At 39.7% G+C, this 22,284-nt stretch overlaps 1 protein-coding gene across 2 annotated transcripts in view; it reads left to right on the forward strand.

Moving 5' to 3' along the window:
- Positions 1-21,476, forward strand: part of man1a2 (mannosidase, alpha, class 1A, member 2) — a 95,887-nt gene extending 74,411 nt beyond the window's left edge. For both annotated transcript variants that reach the window (XM_026376461.1, XM_026376462.1), the window contains exons 8-14: positions 685-808; positions 897-990; positions 9,593-9,708; positions 10,574-10,793; positions 12,206-12,378; positions 16,553-16,668; positions 18,381-21,476. In XM_026376461.1, coding sequence (XP_026232246.1) covers positions 685-808; positions 897-990; positions 9,593-9,708; positions 10,574-10,793; positions 12,206-12,378; positions 16,553-16,668; positions 18,381-18,516 — 979 coding nt within the window. In that variant the 3' untranslated portion in view covers positions 18,517-21,476. The remainder of the gene's footprint in view (positions 1-684; positions 809-896; positions 991-9,592; positions 9,709-10,573; positions 10,794-12,205; positions 12,379-16,552; positions 16,669-18,380) is intronic.
- The last annotated feature ends 808 nt before the right edge of the window (positions 21,477-22,284 follow it).

Here is a 22,284-nt window from a genome sequence, read left to right on the forward strand (position 1 = left end):
TCAGGTTCTCACTGCAATTTGTGACATTAAAATTATTTTATAAATCTTAAAGTTAATTAAAATACGCTATTTACTGGAAAATCAATCTACAGATGATTTTCTTTTTCCACTTTTGATGGTATCTCACATCATTTGCTTTAACTGTGTACATTTTTAGTGTTGTATTCAAATTTTGTTCAGTCGGTTTTATGCCTCAGTCCCTGACGGTGAATTGTTTTCTTCCCAGACTACACTTCTAGCATACTATTATGCTGATCATAAATTGTTTCAGAGTGAGCTCTTGCATTCAGTTCTCTCAAATGACCATGTCACTGTCATTGTGGCCACAAACAACAAGTGTGATTCATAGAAAAGCTGCCTGAGCACTGACAAAGCAGCAGAAAGACTCTACAGTTGTAAGTAGAGTGGTCCTCTGTGGGTTTTTTATATGAATGAAATGAAACTCTGTTGAATCATTAGTCCTAATTGAAACTTTTGTCAGCCCAAGCAGACGTCATTTTGTTCTTTGAGGCAGTAATATCACTTCTTTAAATTCAGAGTATAAAACCTGTTTCTTTGTCCAACCCTCCCTCTCTCTTTCGCTGTTGTTCTTTTACTGCACATTACATTAATCTCTTCCTCCACAACTCCTCTTCATTTCCTTCACCTCCACCACATCTTCCTTTTCCTCCTTCTTCTTTCCAGTGGTGTTGGTCGTAACTGGGGCTGGGCGTCAGCGGGCAGCAGCATCCTGGCTGAGTTTGGGACCCTTCACATGGAGTTTGTTCACCTCACCTACCTGACAGGGAACCCCGCCTACTACCAGAAGGTATTATCATTTTTCCAATAACTGTGAATTTATTCTGTTATATTAAAAATTGAGTTAAAAAAATGTTTGCGTCTGCTTTTCATCTCAGGTGATGCACATTCGAAAGCTGCTAGCCAAAATGGACAGACCCAATGGGCTCTACCCAAACTACCTGAACCCCCGCACAGGCCGCTGGGGCCAGCGTAAGTACACCTTTAAGATTTCACAAAGTAGGAAAAGAAAAGGGTTTTCAGCAGAAATGATGGTATCAAGTCAGTGCTATTGTACCCTGTTTAGTGGTTATACGTAAATAAATAAAATGTTAAGTTTAAGTGTCATAGAAATATATTTGTTTCCAACATTTAATGTGTGAAAATGTATTAATTCCTGAATCCCTGACTTACAACCTGCCAGTTAGGAGAAGTGTTAAAATGTTCCTGCAAGCTTCAAATGATCATGTACTCAGTAGTAAGTGCTACGAAGAGAAACTGGAGGAATTAACACTAAGTGAAGAAAGGAGGAGAAGTGCTGTAGAATGGATCTTCTTTAATGAGAACAAATTGAAGCGAGCAGAAGAAGATGGAAGAGGGGGAACATTGTATCCCCAGTACATTGATTACACCTTGGCGGTCTGCCCGGGGAAATTAACAGCTCTCTCAGTGAAGTTAGATGTGCCGTGACACAGTATTCTTAACTCTGAAATCTGTCATTTCTGGTTAAAGTAATTTTCAACTAATATATAATTAAAGCTGGTGAGACACTGCGTTATTGTTGTAGATACACCTAGGGTAATTTAATCTCATCCAGCTTGACACATGGTGATGGACAAACAAGCAGCATAATTATCACGTAGAGTGACAAAGTGCCAACTTTAATTGAGGAGAAGCAGAATAAGAACCACAAATGATACAAACAGTATAGCAGTACATAAAAAAACAGTCAAATTATTGTTTTTCAGACTGCAACAAGCTAATCCTCTGTGTTCCTACTGAGTTTTGGTAGCTGTTACTGTTTCTCTGGTCCAAGCTGTTGACAAGTGATGGGACCAAAATTAGCAGTCCTGTGCTGTGTCGTCTGAATTAGATAAATCGAGTGGATTCCCTCTGTAGTTACAGCAATTTGTTTACAATGGTCAACAACAAGACAGTTACCAAATCTTGGTGGCTTAATTCATTAATTGTGATTTTTAAAACAAAAATGCCAAATGTTTTCTAACTAGAGCTTCTCCAGTGTTTCTCTTTTGATTTATGGTTTTGGACGTTTAGACAAAAATCAAGACATGTATAGATGTCAACTTGGAATCTGGGGAATAATTAGTGTTTTAGCAGCACCTAGTTCATGTTATTATGTTATTATATACAAGCTAGCCTTTTGGCCTCCTGCTGTTGTGTTTGATTTCACAAACACTAAAAATAACATGTCCAGATATAAAGTTTATTACAGAAACACACTCACTCAACTTTAGATTTCTGTCTATGAAGTGCTTCCTCTGTTTTGACTCACTGTTTGCCAGCTTTTAGTTCTCTGTAACTTGTCCCTGATCGTCAGAGTCAGTATCTCCATACGTGGTGTTTTTCCCTACAAGTCACAGTCCAGTGGACTGAACCTGAACCTTTCTACTATTGTATATCGTTATCTTTCTGTCTTTGCGTTTAACATCTGTGAAGTGATGACTGTGGTTTCAATAATACGTCTTTGCTCTGGCCAGTCCGTAGCCTTCAGTGTTGTCATATCTCCATATGGTATCGCCACAGCTTGCTTGAAACGTTGATGAAGGTGCCGATTAAAATAGGTGCCGGGTACCACCCACAATTTCTCCGTGTTTGAAAACTAAGGATGGAGCACCATGTCTGTATCTCTTACTTTGGAATTGTTTATGATGATGTCCTGATGGACAAGAGGAACAATTATAGCTACAAAAACTGCTTCACTGTAAATATACTTTCCTGTGCTGCTGAGTTGGGCCTTACACACGTCATTCAGTGTCCAAGAGTATCGTTCAGAATATTTTATATCATCTCTCAGAGCTGCTCTCTGAGTGCAAGTTATTTTCTACCTATCATTTCTTTTAAGTTTTCATCCAGGCATTCACAAGGGAATATTAAATATTCCTTGTTTATTTTTCAGCATTTCAGTGGGGAGAGTTTTGAACCTGAGAAGTCATTTAACAGAGACTCAGATGCTGAATGACAGATACGTAGCATTCCAAGAGAATATTAAAACATTGTGGATATTAAAATATTCCTTTTTGTGTGTGCACTTGCCTTAGAAGTGTTTTTTTAACTGATTGCTGTAATTTTTGCCCCGTCGATCAGATAAAACTATCTCCTCCGAGTTTTCTCTCTAGTTTAGTGAAAGGAAATGAAAAGATGAAATCTGTTTAAAATTGAATACATTTTATGTTTTTATTTGTTCAGTGAGGTGAGGTGCTACGGTAAGAGAGTTCCACATTAAGTCTATTCAATTTCACAGCTCTCACAAATAAATTAGAAAAAAGGCAACACACAAACACAGACAATACACAGAATCCAAAGCAGCAGACAGTACCGCTCTTAAAACAAACAAAAAAAGATTTTAATAATTCCCATGGTCCAGCAAGATGAAATCTCTCTTTTATTTGTTTTACTTGTTGACAAAACAAATGACAAACACTCATGGGTGGATGGACAAATGGAGAGGCTCATTAATGGATGGATAGGTGACTTGACAGTCAGACTGATGCACTTGTAAGTGCACAGACTCTGGTCCAAAAGCAGGCAAAAACAAATGGATAGAAGATGGAGGGGGGCAGGCTGACTGATGGATGAATGAGTGCATTAACAGATGGATAGTTAGCTTGCGAGCTGCATGACTAGGCAGGTGCTGACAGATGTTTTATTTTGCTTCTGCGTCTGTGTGAGTCAGGACTGATACTGCCATTGTGAGTCATGGATATAGAGAGTGTGTGCATCTTTATGCATTAATGTGAGCAGTGTTTCTGTGCACACACACTTCTTACATATTGATCTCCAGCACTTGCGTGTTCCTTATTTGTATACGCGTGTGTTCTGGTCTCAAACACTGGTACATTAATTAGCTGCCTTAACCAACACTGGTTTAATTAAAGCTCATATCATCTCCAGCCTGAGCTGTTGCGTGCCCCCTGAGCTCTGCATCAGGAGGCTGCAGGATACAGTTAAAAGGAAGCTGAGAGGCACGTAATAATGTAAGACTAGAAGGGGCTCAGAGCAAAATGAATGTTGATGGATTATTGCAAAATAACAAATGATAAGGTAGCGTAAAGATGTTGTCTTCACCATATTTCTGTGGAGCTATGAAGTAATCAATCAATTCTAATGTTTGTTTGTTTGTTTGTGCTGCAGCTATACAAAATGTAGAGCCTTTAGTAACAAAAGCAGTCGGTTTGATTTGTTAATGATGAGTTTTGGTCGCGTATTGAAACAAAATACTTGAATAATCATCTTTTCCCTGTTGTTTTCTTTATGTTGTGTGTTTTCTAACCACAAACATCTTATTATCCTACCCACTGTCCTGTTAAATTTGTTTTTGCACTTGGAAAGTGGAAGTTTGTTTAGACGTTCCCTGTAGACGATACTTTACATTTTATTTCAACACTCTGATGACTGACTCCCTAACTCCCAAAGGAGAAATGCTCAAATCACAGATGGGGCTCAGCAGTGGCCAACAACATCCATCTCCCAGCTGTTTAACTGACAGTGAAGCAACTGGAATTACTGAAACTAATCAAGTTGTCAAATGGGGACTAAGGTTGGTAGTGTCAGCTTGGACCGAATGAGTATTGTAGCAACATAAAATCATTTTACTCTAATACTGTTTAAGTTCCTTGTTCACAGTTAGGATTAGATGATAGTTAAGAGGAAGGACTTTAATCAACCATACACACATTAGTGAAGCAACAAAACAGATCTCAACAGTCGTTCACTCTGCCGTCATGATGCGATGATTATCAGTCTCACATTCATGAACACAGCAAATTACAGTATGTTCAGAGTCTCTTTTCAGATAAATACACGGTGTACATAAAGTGTTGTGGGAACATATTTCTTATTTGCATATTTTTGAACACCTGTTGCTGCTGTAGAGTCAAACAGAGACATGCCACATCCATTTAGATTAATTACAGGACCATTTAGATGGAGCTTTCTAGACTGGAGAGCAGCAGTGAAGCTGTCTCGTGTTAGATTTATGAGAGCTGGTATCTGGGCACAAAATCACCACAAACCGCCAGTGAAAGTCTGTCTGCAGCTGGAGGGCTTTTCTGCAGTGTAAGCTGCTGTGGCAAGTGAACAGTTATCATTTGGAGGTTCTTAAACAGAGTAATTAATTAGTAAAATACTGAAATTTAGGGTGCATTTTGATGATAAAACCAACTGTGACAGGCAGGGTGACTCATCTTTCACCCTGATGATAATGTGTGTGGGTGTGTGAGCCTGTGCCTCTGTGTTTAAGACAATGTGTGAAACGTTTGAAAGGGTTGAAGCATGTATCGTGTGCGTGTGTGTGTGTCCATTATTTGTAGCATGGAGGTGTGTAGACAGTAGTTAAGACAGACTAATGAGGAATGAGGCTGCACTCCTCTTTCTTAATGAGATCCTGCTGTGACTGACAGTCTTATTACCACACACCTCTCTGTCTTACTCTAACGCTGTGCTTCCTGCACACACACACACACGCCACCTTCTCCGTCTATTTAACCTCTTCGCTGACACTCGTCTTCACTCAAACATGCACACACACGACAGTCTGTCACGACTTTCGCTGCATTTCCATATAACGTGTTTAATTATTTCCTGAGAGAAGAAATAAATCTGAATTACATCATGTTACAAAGGCTGAACTCTCCAGATGTACACCCTGCTAAAGTTAAAGTAAAAATGTAATCAGTTCCATCATGTGTCACACCACTGGGATTTACAGTGGCAAGAAACTGTATTATCAGTATTAGACAATATTATTAATATGTTATAAACAGTTTGGTATCAAATCATGACCAAATTGAAAATATAAATAAAAAAAGTGCAAGACAAATAGCGACATTAGAGGTTTCACTTACTTTTTATGACCAATTTCACAAAGAAAACTTTACTTATTTTACTTTTTCTTACCACAAACATACTGTACAGTAATAAGTGTTTGCTTTTGTTGCCTGTGCATCTGTTGTTTGTTTTTGTACCTGATAATCACAATATCTGTTTTCTTTGTTAGCTTATACTCTCACACTTTTCTGTTGCACTTTCTCTGGCTGTGGTACAGGGACATGACCACATTCCTAATCCCATCTACAGAGCTTTGATTGGCTGAGTTGTTTTCCTACTGGGAAAACAGCTGTCAGTGAGCACAACTGCAGACTTACAAAAATTGAGCCTGTGGAAAATTACATTTTGCTTTGGACCAAATGAGCTGTTAATTCAGATTAATTTAAAAACACGCTGACTTTTATTTATGGCAAACTTAGATGTTGGCATCTGTGCAGGATTTATAAAAATTATTGTCAGTTACAGCGTAGAAATAACTTGCAGTGCCACACTCAGAAGTATCCACAGCTGTTTTTAGTATTACCTCAGCAGGCTGTGCCCTTGACCTGTGTTTTAAATTGGAGTGCGTTTGAAGCTTTGTGAAGACGTCTCCCTGTGTGTGTGCGTCTTTGTGTCTGCGGTTTAGTGTGCTTTTGAAGCTGCCTCCTCAGCAGACCCTGCCTTTGATTGACAGGTACTCCCTGCGTGACCTGGATCCTTTGAATGGCAGAAAAATGATGGAGAGAAGAGGAGTTGAGGGAGTGTGTGCATCTGTGTGTGTAGGCGGATGCTAAGTTGAAAGAGTGTGGGAGGTGATTGTGAAACAGTGAGAGGTAAAATACAAAAAAGATCAGAAGTTAAATGAGCACTCCCTGTTCCAATTTGTATTTTAATCTGCATCTTCTTATTATTTCCATCTTTATGTTCACAAAGACTTGTGTGTGAAAGGGCACTTGGGGCTGTGTGTGTTGTTTTGTCTTTCTTCTGTGATATTGCAGGGACAATGTTTGAAAGAAGTGGTTTTACTTTCATGTCATGCCGTCACTTCAGATGTGTTTCCACTTATTTTATTGTAAAAGAAATGAAACAATGGCCTAGTCAGTCAAAATATTGGAAAATACAAGACAGATAGCAAGACGATCTCCATCAGGAAATGATTATAATCTAACCAGGACGAGAGTCTGTTTATTTACAGGCTCAGTGGTGAAAGCACATCATAGACAAACCTGTCCACAGTGACAGCATGCAGGACATTTGCAGGAAGATTTGTGCTGTATAGGAGTGATTGTAAAAGATAAAAATACAGTAAAAGTCTTCAGATGGGTTCAAATATTCAGTAAACAAAAAAAGGAAAAAAACCAAACAAAGTCCACAGCCATCCATCTCTTCGAAATGGTGACAGATGTTCTTCGTCTCACATTTCAAGGTCTTTGTGGTTAAAAAAATTGCTCAATTGTGGCTGTGTTGCTGTGAAATTATTCTGACTTTTTCCGAGCACTTGCTATCTCTCCACTACTTATGAATTATTCTGTGGCTGAACAGAAGGCAGTGGGCTACAGATAGAGGATCTCCGTCCTCAAGGAAGAGAGTTCACTCCAAAATAAGTTACTATAACTTATTTAACTTCTGTGTATCTGTCATATGTACTGGTGGGTAAATCACAAAGTCTGTTCATCAGCCAAATTAACATATTGAATATAAGCAAACATAGCTCAGAGCTGTTGCTGCTTCACCACACTGCTATGAATGGAGACAGAGAGATTAATTTTTTATGGCATTCAGCAATGTGTGTCCATAAATCCATCCATCCATTATTTGCTGCTTATCTTGATGTTTTCACCCCTGAAACTAGTGGTTCTACACCTATGCTGATTTCTGGGACCTATCTGAGCTCCTCATCCTGTCCGTAGAGGTGAATGCAGTGTAATATATTAGAAGCTTCAACTTAACTTTCCTTTCCCTCCTCTTGTGAAACACCTGTAAGAGAAAGTAGAGTTCCAAGGTGAAACACTGTTGTCATCAAGATATGAAAGTGTTTTTCATTCAGCTACCCGAGTCAGAAATACCTGCCTGTCACTTCCAGTACTTCACCAACCAAGTAAGATAATTTGGCATGAAAAAGAGCCACCAGAGGAGGGCTGATGAGCTGCCAGAGGCTGGCAGAGCAGAAGGACTCTGAATGAATACAAAATATACCAGCATTCATCCAGGTCTTACAGTAATTTCCAACCCTGGATATAATAGTGTGAGTGCTGTATTTGAAGTAGGGAAGTAACTGAAATAACTCTCTTCATGCTGCATTGATGAAAACATTTCATTTAGTACACATGCATCATTAGCTGCCAGAATAAAATTCCTAACACCCCCGAGAAAGTTGGTGTCATTGTGAGTTCTTTAGCACAGCTGGTGCTGCATTACAACACCTGCTAATTTGCTTACTCATATTGTAAAATGTGTCGAACATACATCTATTACAGCAAAATGTCAGTGCAGTGAGCGAGGTGTGTGATATTAACAAAAAAGAAAGCTTTAGATATTTTCAGACATTTTGTCGTTAATTACCTGCAGTTTATGCGCCAGAGTGTAGTGATGTGAACCACAACAACAATTTGTCAGAGTTGTCAGACTGTGTAATTGGTGACTTTAAATTGCCCACAAGTGTGAGTGGTTGTCTGTCTCCATATGTCAGCCCTGATACTTTAACACTAATGCTCTAGTTGTCATTGTCATTATAAATACCCAAACTCGGTCACCTTTACATGTGCTTTCACAAACAGGAAAACATACAGCACCACTCTGCCCTCAGTATTGTCTCCAAGGTTGATTGTGAGGTTTGTGACAAAAGATGAATAATTCATTGCTTCTGTTTCTTCTTTATCGTTCTCATTCCCCATCTTCCTCCCCCATTTACCTAGGGGCATGTTAATCACATCCAGAAAAGGATCTGCTTAGATGAGACACAAAGCATCTGTTCTGATATCAAATGATTACACAAAGCTGAAGAGATTTATACATTAGTTATACATTGGGGATGAGAAATATTTCACTTTCACTCAGAGCTGAATAAACCTCTTTAATGCATGGATGCTTTTGGGAAATATAATGCTTGTTGTAAGAGTGGCTTCAAAGCATGTCTTAAAGGGTAAAAATGTAAACAGGTTAATTTATATTATTGTGATCATTTATTATTTCATTACGCTTCAGAAAGCTGAAGAATTTATAGTATTATGTTTATTGCTGTAAATCTTGGATGCATAAATGTCTTTTCTTTGCTATTACTGTGAAACAATGTTCTTAAATTACCTTTGAAATAAACTAAAGTGTCAAAAAAAGTCATTGAAGTGGGCTTAACCGGCCACTGGAGAAATAGTTTATTTACTTAGTGTGTAGGAAGTGACTGCTGGCTAGGATCCCATCTTCACTACATGGTGTCCTGCAAATTAGGACAGCCATGAAAGCTGTGTAAACTTCCAAAGGACGATTGGGGACATTGAAATGTGAGCACATCAGGGAAAGGGTAAACAAAACGGGAAATGAGAGGAAGCATGCTGCCAATATATTGAGGGTGTAGAGAAGAAACACCACCTTGGGTTGGATAGATGCGTTTGATGCCACATGTTGCATTCTGCCGAGGACTTTAAAGCAAAGTTGAACAGCTATCAATTCATTTGGTCTTTTTTATTTATCAATATCTGTTCTTCTCCTCATTTGTGGCCTATTATTATTCCATTTAAACCCCTTTCTTTTCCTCATATCTCTCTTTCTCCAGATCATACTTCAGTTGGAGGACTCGGGGACAGTTTTTATGAGTACCTGCTGAAGGCGTGGCTCATGTCAGACAAGACAGATACTGAAGCTCGCAAGACATATGACGATGCTATCGAGGTACAGTGCAGAAATTTGCACAGATGCAGTGACTGAGCAAAGAGAAACTCCTCTGCAGCCATTTATTGTTGCACTGTAAAGAAATACTACTAACATACAGGAAAAGAGAATACATCACATTATTTTTAAAGAATAACTCTCACCTCAGACACTCAAACTAGAAACAGACAAACTTCCCTCGAAAATAATATAACTCCAGGCCCAGAAAATATCATCAGCGCACTGTCTCAGCCCTAATTATAGTTGTCAGTGGTTATAATTTTTTGAAATACTGTGACCAACATTGCCTTCAAAACATTTACTTTTCTCTCTTTGCACAGTTTTAAACCAACATTAGAGGCTGTAGCTGGTGTAGACTCCTCTGTTAATTCTTTAATAGTCAGAGAATGAGCAGAATTTCAGCTTCACCACTTTGTTCTGTTTGACCGTCCTCACATGATGTTAATGCCCCATTCACACAACTTAACCCCATTAATACATTCACACATGCTTACACTTAATAATTCAGTCATAACCTCTGTCCACTTTCCCACCATTATAAATACTTTGTAATTCCCCTTTCCTGACCTTATCTCTTCAAATGTCCTTTTCTAATCCAAACACATAAATTCCTCTTGAATCGTTTACATCTCTGCCTGCATACAAATACTCACACACACACACACACACAGACACAACTGTAATACACACGCTCCTAATATTGCATTTAAAAACTCTGTCCACGTTCTCACTGCTTTATTCCACCTTTTGGACTCTATTTTTTCACAAATGTCAACACTTTTCTTTAAATGCATAAATCTCCTGTATTCTCATTTCCTTTTTCTACAACTACCCTCACACACACACTCGCACTCCCTCCCTCCAGGCCATCGAGCGCCACCTTATCCGCAAATCCAACGGCGGCCTGACATTCATTGGTGAGTGGAAGAATGGCCACCTGGAGAGGAAGATGGGCCACCTGGCCTGCTTTGCTGGCGGCATGTTTGCGTTGGGCGCTGACGGCTCTCCTGATGACAAGGCGGGACACTACCTGCAGCTGGGAGCTGAGATTGCACACACCTGCCATGAGTCCTATGACAGGACAGGTAAGAAACACAAACACATACTAGTATAAATTCTCTCCTTAAGCTGCAGTACTAATATACAGAGTCTAAAAATACAAATACTCCACTAAGTGTAATACCAATTGGCTCCACGTGCACCTCTGCAGAAGTCCTTGTTAAGTTTAATAAATGTACAGAATAAAGGACAGAACTCATTTAAAACCTTCTTTCTAAAATATTCATCTGCAAATTCATCAAGATTTACTTCACGTCTTCTGTACAGAAATTCACCCTTTAGTTCTGCACATAACTACTTACTGAAATCGACAGCGGAGTAGAGATTTGTCTTTAAACAAAGCAACCTGAATAGTCTATACTTAGAATATAGAAACTGTGTTTTGTAGAGTTTCTTATATTTAAGCCATGATCGGCTCCGTTCTCTAAATAAATGTCAAAACATACTTGAATTTTATTGGATGTATTTGGTTAAAAACGACTCTCTGAACCTTGGAAGTAGAGTCACAAGCAACCAAACCGTTGTCCACCCAAAGGACAACAAATTCACGTTATTTGTCTTTAGGAGTTATGGTTTTATTACAGACTGGTAGATCAGTTAGTCATGCTCTTTGAGCAGGTATTACGTTTTCAGTTGCTGGGAGCGTAAACATATTATCTATTCAACAGAGACCTTTCAAAATACCTGCTCGGGATGTTTTCCGGCAAATATCAATATCTGTCAGCAAAGAAATACCACTGTGTGATCTTGCATCATGATTCTATGTGTAAGCCGTGTGAATGTGTGTACGTGCTTGTGTGTGTTGTAGCTAGGCATCGTAACGGTGCCTGAGCAGAAGTTGCCGTGGCAACAAATTAAGATGGGAGAGAGGAAGTGAGAGGTGAGGGATGGAGGAGAGGGGGAGAGAGAAAACTTTGTGGTGAGGTGACAGAGAGTTTGATAGCAATGGTCAGGTTGTCTGAAGTTGGCCTGTGAGTTCTTAATGAGCAGTCATTGGTGTGTGTGTGTGTGTGTGTGTGTGTGTGTGTGTGTGTGTGTGTGTGTGTGTGTGTGTTTTAAGTGTTTTAATCCTTTCAGAGAGACAAGACCTGTCACTGCTTCATCAGCTTCTTAGTAATTTTCCACATTTACACCTAATTGGCAGGAAAACGAGTTTGAAAAAGGATGAAAATAAAGTAAAATCAATGTTTCTGTATTGCTGCAGCACACACACACACACACACACACACACACACACACACACACACACACACACACACGCTGACTTGTATTCACTGGAACTGAACCATAAAGACAAAGGAGCAAAAGATAATGTCTCTCTCTTCTCTTCTGTGTCCTTCCTTGCTTCTTACCTTACTCCTCTGTTTTGTTTCCTTTCTGCTCTCCCTCTTTTCCTCCTTTCCTCCTCCCTTCTCTACTTTTCTCCTCCTCCCTGCAGTGTTGAAGCTCGGCCCCGAGGCCTTTAAGTTCGACAGCGGCCTGGAGGCGGTGGCTGTGCGGCAGAATGAGAAATACTACATCCTGAGGCCGGAGGTCATCGAGACCTACTGGTACATGTGGAGGTTCACCCATGATCCCAAATACCGACAGTGGGGCTGGGAAGCAGCACAGGTACTGATCAGGCATCGTTTTCTTTGTACAGTGTGAAGACAAACAGTCAAAGCTCATGGAGGTGATTTCAAGTTCACTTTGCCTGGATGTTCTCCACTCTCACTTTTTAAATCATTATATATATTTTTAAATATGCAATCTTCTACTAATGTGAAGTAGATCTTACAAAGTGGAACATATGGATCTCATTTTCAAAGCTAGGTGCAGAGCAGAGAGTACAGCTGTGACAATTACCCAGGCGAACGGAGGAGAAAAGTACAGTAAAGTACAGCTTTGGGTGATATTGGCACTAATGTTGGAGAGTCTTAAAAATGTGAATGTTCATCATGCTTTGTGACATGAGCTGAGGCATTAAAAGCACCGTTATGCAACTGTAGATGGAGAAGCTGAAGGTTTCCCTGTAGTTCTTTTCTTTTATAATTATAGAAAAACTTTTTCCTTTTTCTTTCTGGTAACAAACAACGTTTACGTAGATAATTTTACATATTTTACCAGTCAACACAAACTACTACTCTTTTTTTATTTTACTGTTGTGGTTTGAGGTGAGTAAATGTCCAAACTGTTGAACATATTCTATTTTTAGCATTTCATTATTTTCTCCATGTCCATTGGAAAGTGACTGTGTCTTAACAGTGAGCTGAGTTGTTCTAACTATGATTTAGTGTCTAGTTTTGTGTCAGAAGGTCATGCTGCGCCTTATTATGAGCGTTCATTTACATCTCTGCTAAAAGCATGTCACCAGAGAAATAATGAAGTGTTTTCATGCCACTTCACTGTGACTTTATGCTTTTAAGTGAAAATCATCGACAACCTGTGGCAGGTAGTTGTTTGTAGCCTCATGTGAACTAGTTCAGGTCCCCACTGCATAATAAAGGGACTTTAAGTGGTATGATGCAGCTTCTTGTTTTGTCTCTTCGGGCCCGACTGGCAGTGTTGTAAGGTATGAGAGGATTTAACCTCACAGTAAAGCAGGTGTAGGTTTGTGTCCATTAACATAGAGGCGATCGTGACTGCTGGTGCAATGTAAAGCACCGCTTTTGTTATGAGTCTACCTGTAGGTGGAGGTGAGAACTTGTGAGTCTTTCAGGTGTTAATACTCATTTATTTCTCCTTTTGTGATTTAACAAGAAATGTTTTATTAAAATAGATTCCTCTTTATCCTCACTCCACTGTTCCACTTCTCCTGACAGAGGATTAGCGAGCTTGTCTTCTACATTTAATGTTTCTTTACCGTCTAAATCTCGTCAGCCTTTTGCTCTTTTTGGCCTCTTTCCTGCCAATCTTCATGTCACACTTCCCTTCCATGATTAAACAGTGCGACTACTTCTCTTTGTTTTTCTGAGTGCCTGTATACACACTCTTGCAAATAAACTGTGTGCAGTGCGTTTGCAATGTGTTATTATACTGAGCATGATTGACACTAAAGAGAGCTGCTGCTGAAGGGCTCATCTTTGCATCTCTTGCACACAAACATACTAATATAAATTGCTCTTTGTAGAAGATTTTTATATAATAATTTATGTTTTGTCTCTTAAGATACTGCACACAGTCCAACACAATAATGAACGTTATACATTCAATACAGGTGACTAATGTACGGCAGGGTCCAAAAGCCTGAGCTATTTTCACAAACACCTTAAAATAATTTGTATGTATGAGGATTTAGAAGCACAAAACGTCCTCAGTGTGCTCCCCAGATTGTTCATTATTAATGTGGCTCATATTTAAGTTTGACTTTTAAGCACCCAAACACAAAGAATGCAGGCTTAACATTAGTGTGTGTGTGTGTGTGTGTTGGTGTGTGTGTGTGTGTGTGAGAGTGTGTGTTTGTGTTACAAATGCTTTCGCCGGACACTGCAGTGTGGATCCAGAAGGGCAAATACACATCAGGTGCAGCAGCCCATGAATAACAGGAATTATGGTCCATACTCCCTGCAATGGAAATGCGCTGACAGCAAAGTGGTCAGTCGAGGACAGGAGAGAGGGAGAAGACGTGTGCGCTTGTCTGGCTATCATTGTGAGGACCAGCATGAATTTTGACCATTGGATTGAGGACGTTTTATGAGAATGGTGTTTAATTAGCAAGTTCAGGGTTAAGACTAGGTTTTAGGGTTGGGGTTAGAGTTAGGTTTTGGTTAAGGTTAGGATAAAGTTTAGGACGAGTCAGTTATTAAAAATTGAGACAGAGTAGATTATCACGGCCTATGCGACAGTAGGGGGCTAGGGAATGCATTATGTCAATGAGTGTCCTCACACTGACATACAAAAGTGTGTGTATGTGTGAGAGACTAAAAGACAAGGACAGAGATAATGCTTTCAATTACATGCGTTAACACTGAAAGTCGATAAAGTATGAGCAGGAGTGTAATGCAGCCAGAATTTTTATGGAGGCACCAATTTCACTATAACAAGTCCTCATTGTAAATCAATAGAGCGCACAGGTAATGGTGCGCTGTCGGCATGACCAGCTGGACGACCGCTGCATTTGGAAGTGTGTGTTGCTCACTTGTGTGTATGTGGCTTTGTGCACACTGAGAAAGCACCTGCTCTCAAATGTGACTTGTTTTCAATTAGAAGACACATTGACATTCATCAGAGCCAAAGTAGCACCTGATGTTTGCAGTAGGGCATCGTCAAGGTGTTCTGAGGAGGAACAGAGCTATTATGTGTTAATATGTGCTTTTCTGGTTTACAACTCTTTTAAAGAAAGTGTTTTTGCTCTCTTTATCATGTAGATTTAGTTTTAAGTTGATAACATTGACATTTTTCAGTCTTTCTGACTGGTCCTGTGTCTGTTAGCTGCCGTCTTCAGGTCTGTCCACAGGTGTTTAAAGGGGGCAGTCGCACTTGTCCTGAAGCGGCTCCAGTCTTGTCTTGGCTGTTTGCTGCAGGTCATTGTTGTGCTGAAAGGTGAACTGTCATCATCTCGGCTCTCATACGCTCTGGAGCAGGTTTTCGTTATTCTGCTGCATTTATCCTTCTCTCATCTTTGACCTGTCTCCATATCCCTGCTCCTGAGAAGTCACCCTCTCACATCGCATTATGTCACTGTGGAGGTGGTTTTAGCAGGTCATGATCAGTCGGTCGTTCACTAGACGACGCTTGGAGTTCTGATCAGATGATTCAGTTTTTGCCTCATCAGACCAGAGAATCTGTTTCCGCGTGCTTCTATCCTGTCTTATGAATGACAGGTTCCTGAGTGAGTTGATTTAATGACCATCCTGACTAACTTAAATGTTTGATGAATGCTTATTTTGGATTTTATTTTATTTTTTTGTCAGTAACAATGAAGAGAATTCAAGCGCTGAACAGTTTAATTTTCTAGGCTCTGCTGGCGTCTGACTGGCTGCGTGTTTCTTTGTTTTTGTTTGTGGTCAAACACTAACTCACATCTGTCTTATTTAAGGAATGTGAGCTAAATCCTTGAAAGCGAAAGAGATTGGATAGACAGAGGATTTACATTTACATCGCAATTAAAACCACCTACAAATGTGGCTCACACTGTGCCTGAAAAGACTGGGCGCCGTGTTTCGTTGGTTGAAGAAAACCATCAAATCCACAGTAATAAGATTCAGCGTCTCCCTGAATGCTCTCAAGCTGTTTTCTTAATCGCAGACACCTGCATAATAAAAAGAAATCAGAACAACTGAAAGCAAAAGATACGTGTAGAAAGAAACGCATCACATTGCCAATCAGCAGGTGTTTTTTTTTTCTCCATTCGAATAATATCTGCAAGTGAAGGTGCAGCGACAGTGAACCCCTGAGAGACCACCACGGCTCCTGCCTCATGTAAAAACCTCTGATGTAGCCCAACATTAAATGTTCCTCTGCATACTTTGTGTACAAGGACAGAAAGAACATTTTAAAGAATAAAATGTAAATGCAGGAGAGACAGTTTGTGGTAATCTTCTTTCTCTTTTTTCTGTATGTGTCTCCCCAGGACTTGTTCTAATCTGTCACAAGCAAAGAAATTAATTATAGCATGCTTTTGTAAGCTTATTAAAACTGTGCTCTCCTCCCCCCAACCTTTTCTCTTTGCCCTTTTCATTCTTCTTCTCTTCGTTTTCCTGCTTCCTCCATGTGTTAATCATTCTTACCTTTCTTCTTCCTTTTTTTTATCTCTTCTTCCCTCCTTCCTCCTCTCCTTGTGTCCTCCTCTCCTTGTCTCCTCCAGGCCATCGATAAGTACTGCAGGGTGAGCGGAGGTTTCTCAGGGGTGAAGGATGTTTACTCCTCTAACCCGACCTACGACGACGTGCAGCAGAGCTTCTTCCTGGCCGAGACACTCAAGTAAGTGAGCATTAAGAGTTGGATTAATTAGGTTGATAGATCGTCAGCACAATTGCTAATTAATTAATTAATCATTTTTGTGATTAATGATATGATTTGGTGGGTGGGTAACGGGTTGCCTTATTAGAAGGACTTGATTGCCACAATTATGTGCTCATATTTTTCAGTAAGTGAGAGAAAAATACAAAAGCGTCAGCTCGTCGGCCACATTAACGAGACATTCTTTTGAAAGGGCAGGTCCCAAGCATTTGTTCGTTCGTGTTAATCAATCAATAATTAGTCATTAACAATTTATTAAAAATACATATGATGATTAAGTTCTAGGGAACACGGTCTTCATTTTGCATAAATCCATTAAAAAAACAGGCAAACAGGTGAAAGCTGCTTCACAATTAAACTTACTTTCTCAGTAGTTTTATATTTTTACACTGAATTTTGTTTCTTTTTTTCTTTTTTTTGCACTTGACCACAGATCACTTACAGTATTTTCTGCCTGTATGATTGTTGTTTAAATTAGTAATACTCTTCAGCATGCAATAACACAATTAGCACACTGGTATCTGCTGTTATTTCTTTCCATTAGAGCCCTTTACTCTAACCACAGTGGGCAGCATCATGCTTTGTATGCAGCCACAAAATATGGTAATTAATGCAGAGGGTAGTCTCATGTCTCTGTGGTTTATCATCATCATCGTCATCATTGATGGAAGAAGGGAGAAGAGGCTCTGAATCCTTGCCGTGACCCAGAGGGATAAATGAAGCCTAGTGGCTCTCTGATTCCCTCTGCTGGTGGTTTTATGAACATAATCTCGTCCCAGCATCACAGTATAACCTGAATTAACACAGTTTAAACAATTATTACTGTCAGTCAAAGTCTGACTGGTCAAAAATAATCAAAAAACAGAGCACGCTGCTAATCTGATTGTTGCCAGGAAGCAGGAAGACCTTTATATTTAGTTTTAAATGTGTGTGAAATTAACCACAAAGCCTCAAACGGCTGTGAAATGTGTTTTTATGGTGCATAAGTCATTAAAGGTCACCCCCCTTCTCACTGGTAACTTTGTGAGACAATGACATTTGAATGTTTCGGTGTTTTACAGCCATTCGTGTCTATCTGTTCTCAGTCCTAATCCTAGTCCTGCTGGATGTGAGCCAATCACATTAAAGGAACATGCCACTAAACAGCCTGTGGATTGGCTGATCTGCACTCATTCACAGCATGTGAATTTATGCTTCTCCACCAGGGTGGTTAGGTTAGATTAGATTAGGTTAGGCTGTTATAAATCTAATCGATTATTGTTCACATGCAGACCTTGGATGACCTCTGTGTGTGTTTGATTAATGCTAATTACATTTCATAAAGAGTTACAAACCCAATTTGTAATAAAGACCGGAGCAAGTTTTAACCTAAAGATAGATATATATTTATATATAATTAAACTAAAGAATCTCACACCAGGTGGCTGCTTTTTATTTAGACCACATTTTTCTGTCATGAAATCCTGAAGCAGAAACATTTTCCCGTTTTGAGTTGTCTGCACCTTTAGGCTGACACCACTCGACCTTAAATACTTTGTGGTTTTGAGTCGCAGTGATTTCATTCATTTCTTTCTTTCTTCTTTACCTTCCTTACCCAATCCCTTTGTCCCTTTTCCTCCCCCTAATAACCTCCATTCCCCACACACAACCCCCCGCCCCTCCACCCCCCTCAGGTATCTGTATCTGTTGTTCTCCAGCGACGACTTGTTGCCCTTTGAGAGCTGGGTCTTCAACACAGAGGCTCATCCACTTCCCGTCCTCCACCTGGGCAACATCACCCTGCCTGGCAGTGAGCCGGCTCAGCGATAGACAGACAAAGGCTCCTTCTCCACCACAGCACCAGGGGGTGCCACCTGTCTGCCTAGCTGCCCGCCTGCCCCAAAACTCACCTACCAACACTGGACAAACTTACATTCAGCTCTACAGACTGAACTGCTTTTGGACTGCAGACATCCGCTGGAGGAGACAGACAGACGGAGACAGAGCCTCTTGCACAGACCACTGCAGAGCGGAGAGGACCAGGTTGTCGATCCTCCAGCTCTTCTTTTACATTTTACTCTTTGGCTCCTTCTGTCTTCTCTGCTCTCACCAGGAGGACGGTGGGTGTGCTGCTCGGCCCCACCTTCGGCTTGAATGAACTCTTTACTCTGAAGGACTGAGCTCCAAGCTGGAGGCCTGATTTAGTTTTTTGTTTTGGTTTTTAGTCTTTTATTTGACCAAACATTCTTCTCGTACAGACTCAAGCTGAGGCACCGACAGTGCACATGGGGCCTAGTGAAGGATCACACTGCAGTCACTTTGACGCTGTACTGATGAAGTGTCATTTTTCCAGGCAGACAAACTGCACAGGGTCTGTTAATAAGGAGTCATTTTCATTTGGATAAATCCTAAACAGAACGCAGGTTGACTCGGTTTCTCTCTGACCCATCCCTTCCCCAGTCCACTTCCTGTCTAATTTCCATCAGATGAACTTTGACCTGGAACTGGCAGCAGCTCGTCACATCATCAGTGTGATTTCGAGTTGTGGCTACAGTCTCAACACTTCTACTTCTCATTTTTTTCCATAAAAATGGACCATTATAAATGAAACAGTAACTACATGAGGACAGCAGCATTGTCTTCATCTTCACCTCTTCCCGCCTCCACTTCTTTCCATTTTCTCTTCCGGTTAGAGCCGCAACTTTTCCCCAAAACCATTCTGCTGCTACTTAGCTGGATGCTGCTTTTTTAAATCTCTCTCCACATTTTCTGATCACACTATTACAGTCTCTTTGCAGCTTATCAGCCCAGTTTCCTTTTCTCCTGTCCCATTTTCTTTTTTATTTCCCACATTGTCATCAATCACTCATCACATCATTTTCAGGTCGCACACTGTGGGGATTTGTATGGAATTGTATGATGAAGAGGAAAAAAAGAGGTGTAGCACTGACAAGGGCTGAATAAATGAAGACCTTTCTAGTTCACCCTGCTGAGCTGCTAAGTTGTTTTCTCTGCTCGGCCTCGTATCACCAGATAAATTGTAAAGCATTTTTCTTTTTTTATCTTAGATATGATCAGCTTTCTTTACTACTTTGTCTATTTTCTGTCTCCCATGTCAACTTCCACCTTTTCTCTCCACCATGAAAACATCGGAGGCCTTATTGAAACCTTGATTTCATGATGTCTGAATTTTGGATAACATCTTTAGAAATCGTTTTCAGCATCAGGATCACATTCACCTGTTATAATTTACTGTATATAGCTGTGAATCTGATTCCCAGCAGTGTTAATTGTTCCAAAAACAGTCCCTAACTGCTGTACACGTAGAGCTGACTTCCTCCATATTTTTGTTCAACTAATAAATAGCATTTTTAAGTCATACAAATATCAAAATCGAGTTGTGAGGAAGAATTTCAGAACCAGCACAAACCTATCTCGTATGTCTTCAAAGGCTCTGATCAGTCTGAACATTAAACTTTGTTACAGGGAGAAAAGGAAACTTTCTCGCTCCGTCTGCTGCGATTTAACAAGATTTTGGCCTTGTTGCGAGAAGTCAGCTCCACCACGCACACGCTCTGCGCTGTAGTATCTGTCTTACTCGAAGGCAGCGTGAAACGTTTACTGCTCCGATAAGACCGTCTGTTACAAGTATTCTGTTTACAACCAAAACAAATGAACAATTCTGAATCAAGGTTCAAGGAACAAACACAGACACACGCAGGTATGAGGCCGTTTATGTATCTGTATGTAAAGTAAAGCATTAATTTATTTTTGACTAATATGACCTTGTGACCTTTCAGTGTCACTAAACTAGTTGCAAACACGATACCAGATCTCACCTGACACTGCAGCTTAAAGTAATAGGAAAATGCAAACTGTCGCACAATATGAAGTGAAGGCAAATACGAATATAAAAAATGATTACAGCAACAATTAGCTTTTTTAAAAATCACATTTTCTTTATAAAATCACTTACTGCTTCTCCAGCGGACACCAAGCTAAAAACAACAGATAAAGGCTTTAACACTCTTTCATCTGGAGTCAAGACACATCACAGCTTTCTTTTTTTCTTCTTATCTTCTCTCAGCTTAGTGAAACAGAAACAGTAGTACATATTGATATTTAAACATCTTTGGAAATGATTTTCAATTGATAAACAGAAATATTTAATGTAGGGAGATTTTGTAGGGAGGTGTGTGTAAACTGTCGAGCTTTACACCTTGTATGTTGATGCACATTTTCAGTGTCATTCCCGATTCTTTTATCGTCTTGTTGCTTTGGTTTATACAGCCACAGTCAGGGTTTGCATAAATAAAGAAAAATAAAAAAATAAATATAAAATGGCTAAACTGGCAGGAACACGGTCAACTTGGATGCAACATCATTCCCAGCTCCAACTTCCAACTTCCAGGCTAAATGGAACACAGCACGAATTCTTGTTTAATCCATCAGATTTACTTTTATGGCACAACCACAGTCAACATTTTAGAGGAATTTCTCTTTATCATCCATCCAGCATCATCTCCACTCAGTCCTCATTAACAGTCCATTCATGCAGTATAGTTCCTGGCTCTCAGCTTCTGTTCCCCAGTCTCTGACATCATCACCACTTGTACCTGATAAGGGGGAAGCCCAAGACGATATCTGGGCAGCCATGGAGTCGCTTTTGAAAACTGAGTGTTCTGTATTTGTATTTTTACTTAACTAAAAAAATGAAATTAAACTATGTGTAAATATGTTTAAAACTGAGACACAAATTCAATAAAGATGTTATCAAAAGTGATAAGAAACTAGGACTATATTGTTTTGTTTTGTTTTGTTTTGTTCTAAGATCAGCTATGGAATAAAACGTCAGCAGCTAATCATACGAAGCTTTGTGTCCAGATTTATAAGGCAATGATACATTACACTGTGAACAGCAGGTTTATATACAATTATCTGATAAAGGTTTATTAAATATTTTGACATTTCAAACTCATAATTTAGATTTACCATAGTTAGTGGAAGTTAGTGTGGTGACAACATGATGACAGCTGCTGCTCTGTCTCTCCTCGTCACAGTTTATGCCTCTTAGCACGTCAGCATGTGTTTATTCTCAAACGAGTTCAGTTTTATTAATCTATCCCATTCCTTCCGTCTGTACCAGGCATTGTAAGTTTGTCAGAGGGCTCTACTCCAAAGTTATGTGTAGCCTGAGATGCTAGCAGAGAGCTCACACATGTGCATAGAAAATGAAAATCCTAACACCAAAGGTAATTCGTTTCAATGGTTCACATGTTCTTAATATAAATATCAATACTGGGGTGTTATTATAAACTGAACCTAGAGAGCAACGTTTTTTGTGTGTGACAGGCTTCTAATTAGTTTCAAAAGTGAAGGAAAATAAATTAAAGCCATTTGAAGCCTGCAGTTACTCAGAATTTCCGCTTTAATGAATGTAAATATTTGATTTGATGTGTTCTGTCACGTATCGTGGTGTGTTTGTTCTGCCAGAATGTAATATTTTATATTCATGACAATCATGAACTCTACAGATGCTCTGTGGGGATTTTCTTTCCTCCTCACGACCACAACCAGAAATGAAAAGTGACGTCTGTT

This window comes from Anabas testudineus, chromosome 21 (assembly GCF_900324465.2).
Source record: "Anabas testudineus chromosome 21, fAnaTes1.2, whole genome shotgun sequence".
Taxonomy (NCBI): Eukaryota; Metazoa; Chordata; class Actinopteri; order Anabantiformes; family Anabantidae; genus Anabas; species Anabas testudineus.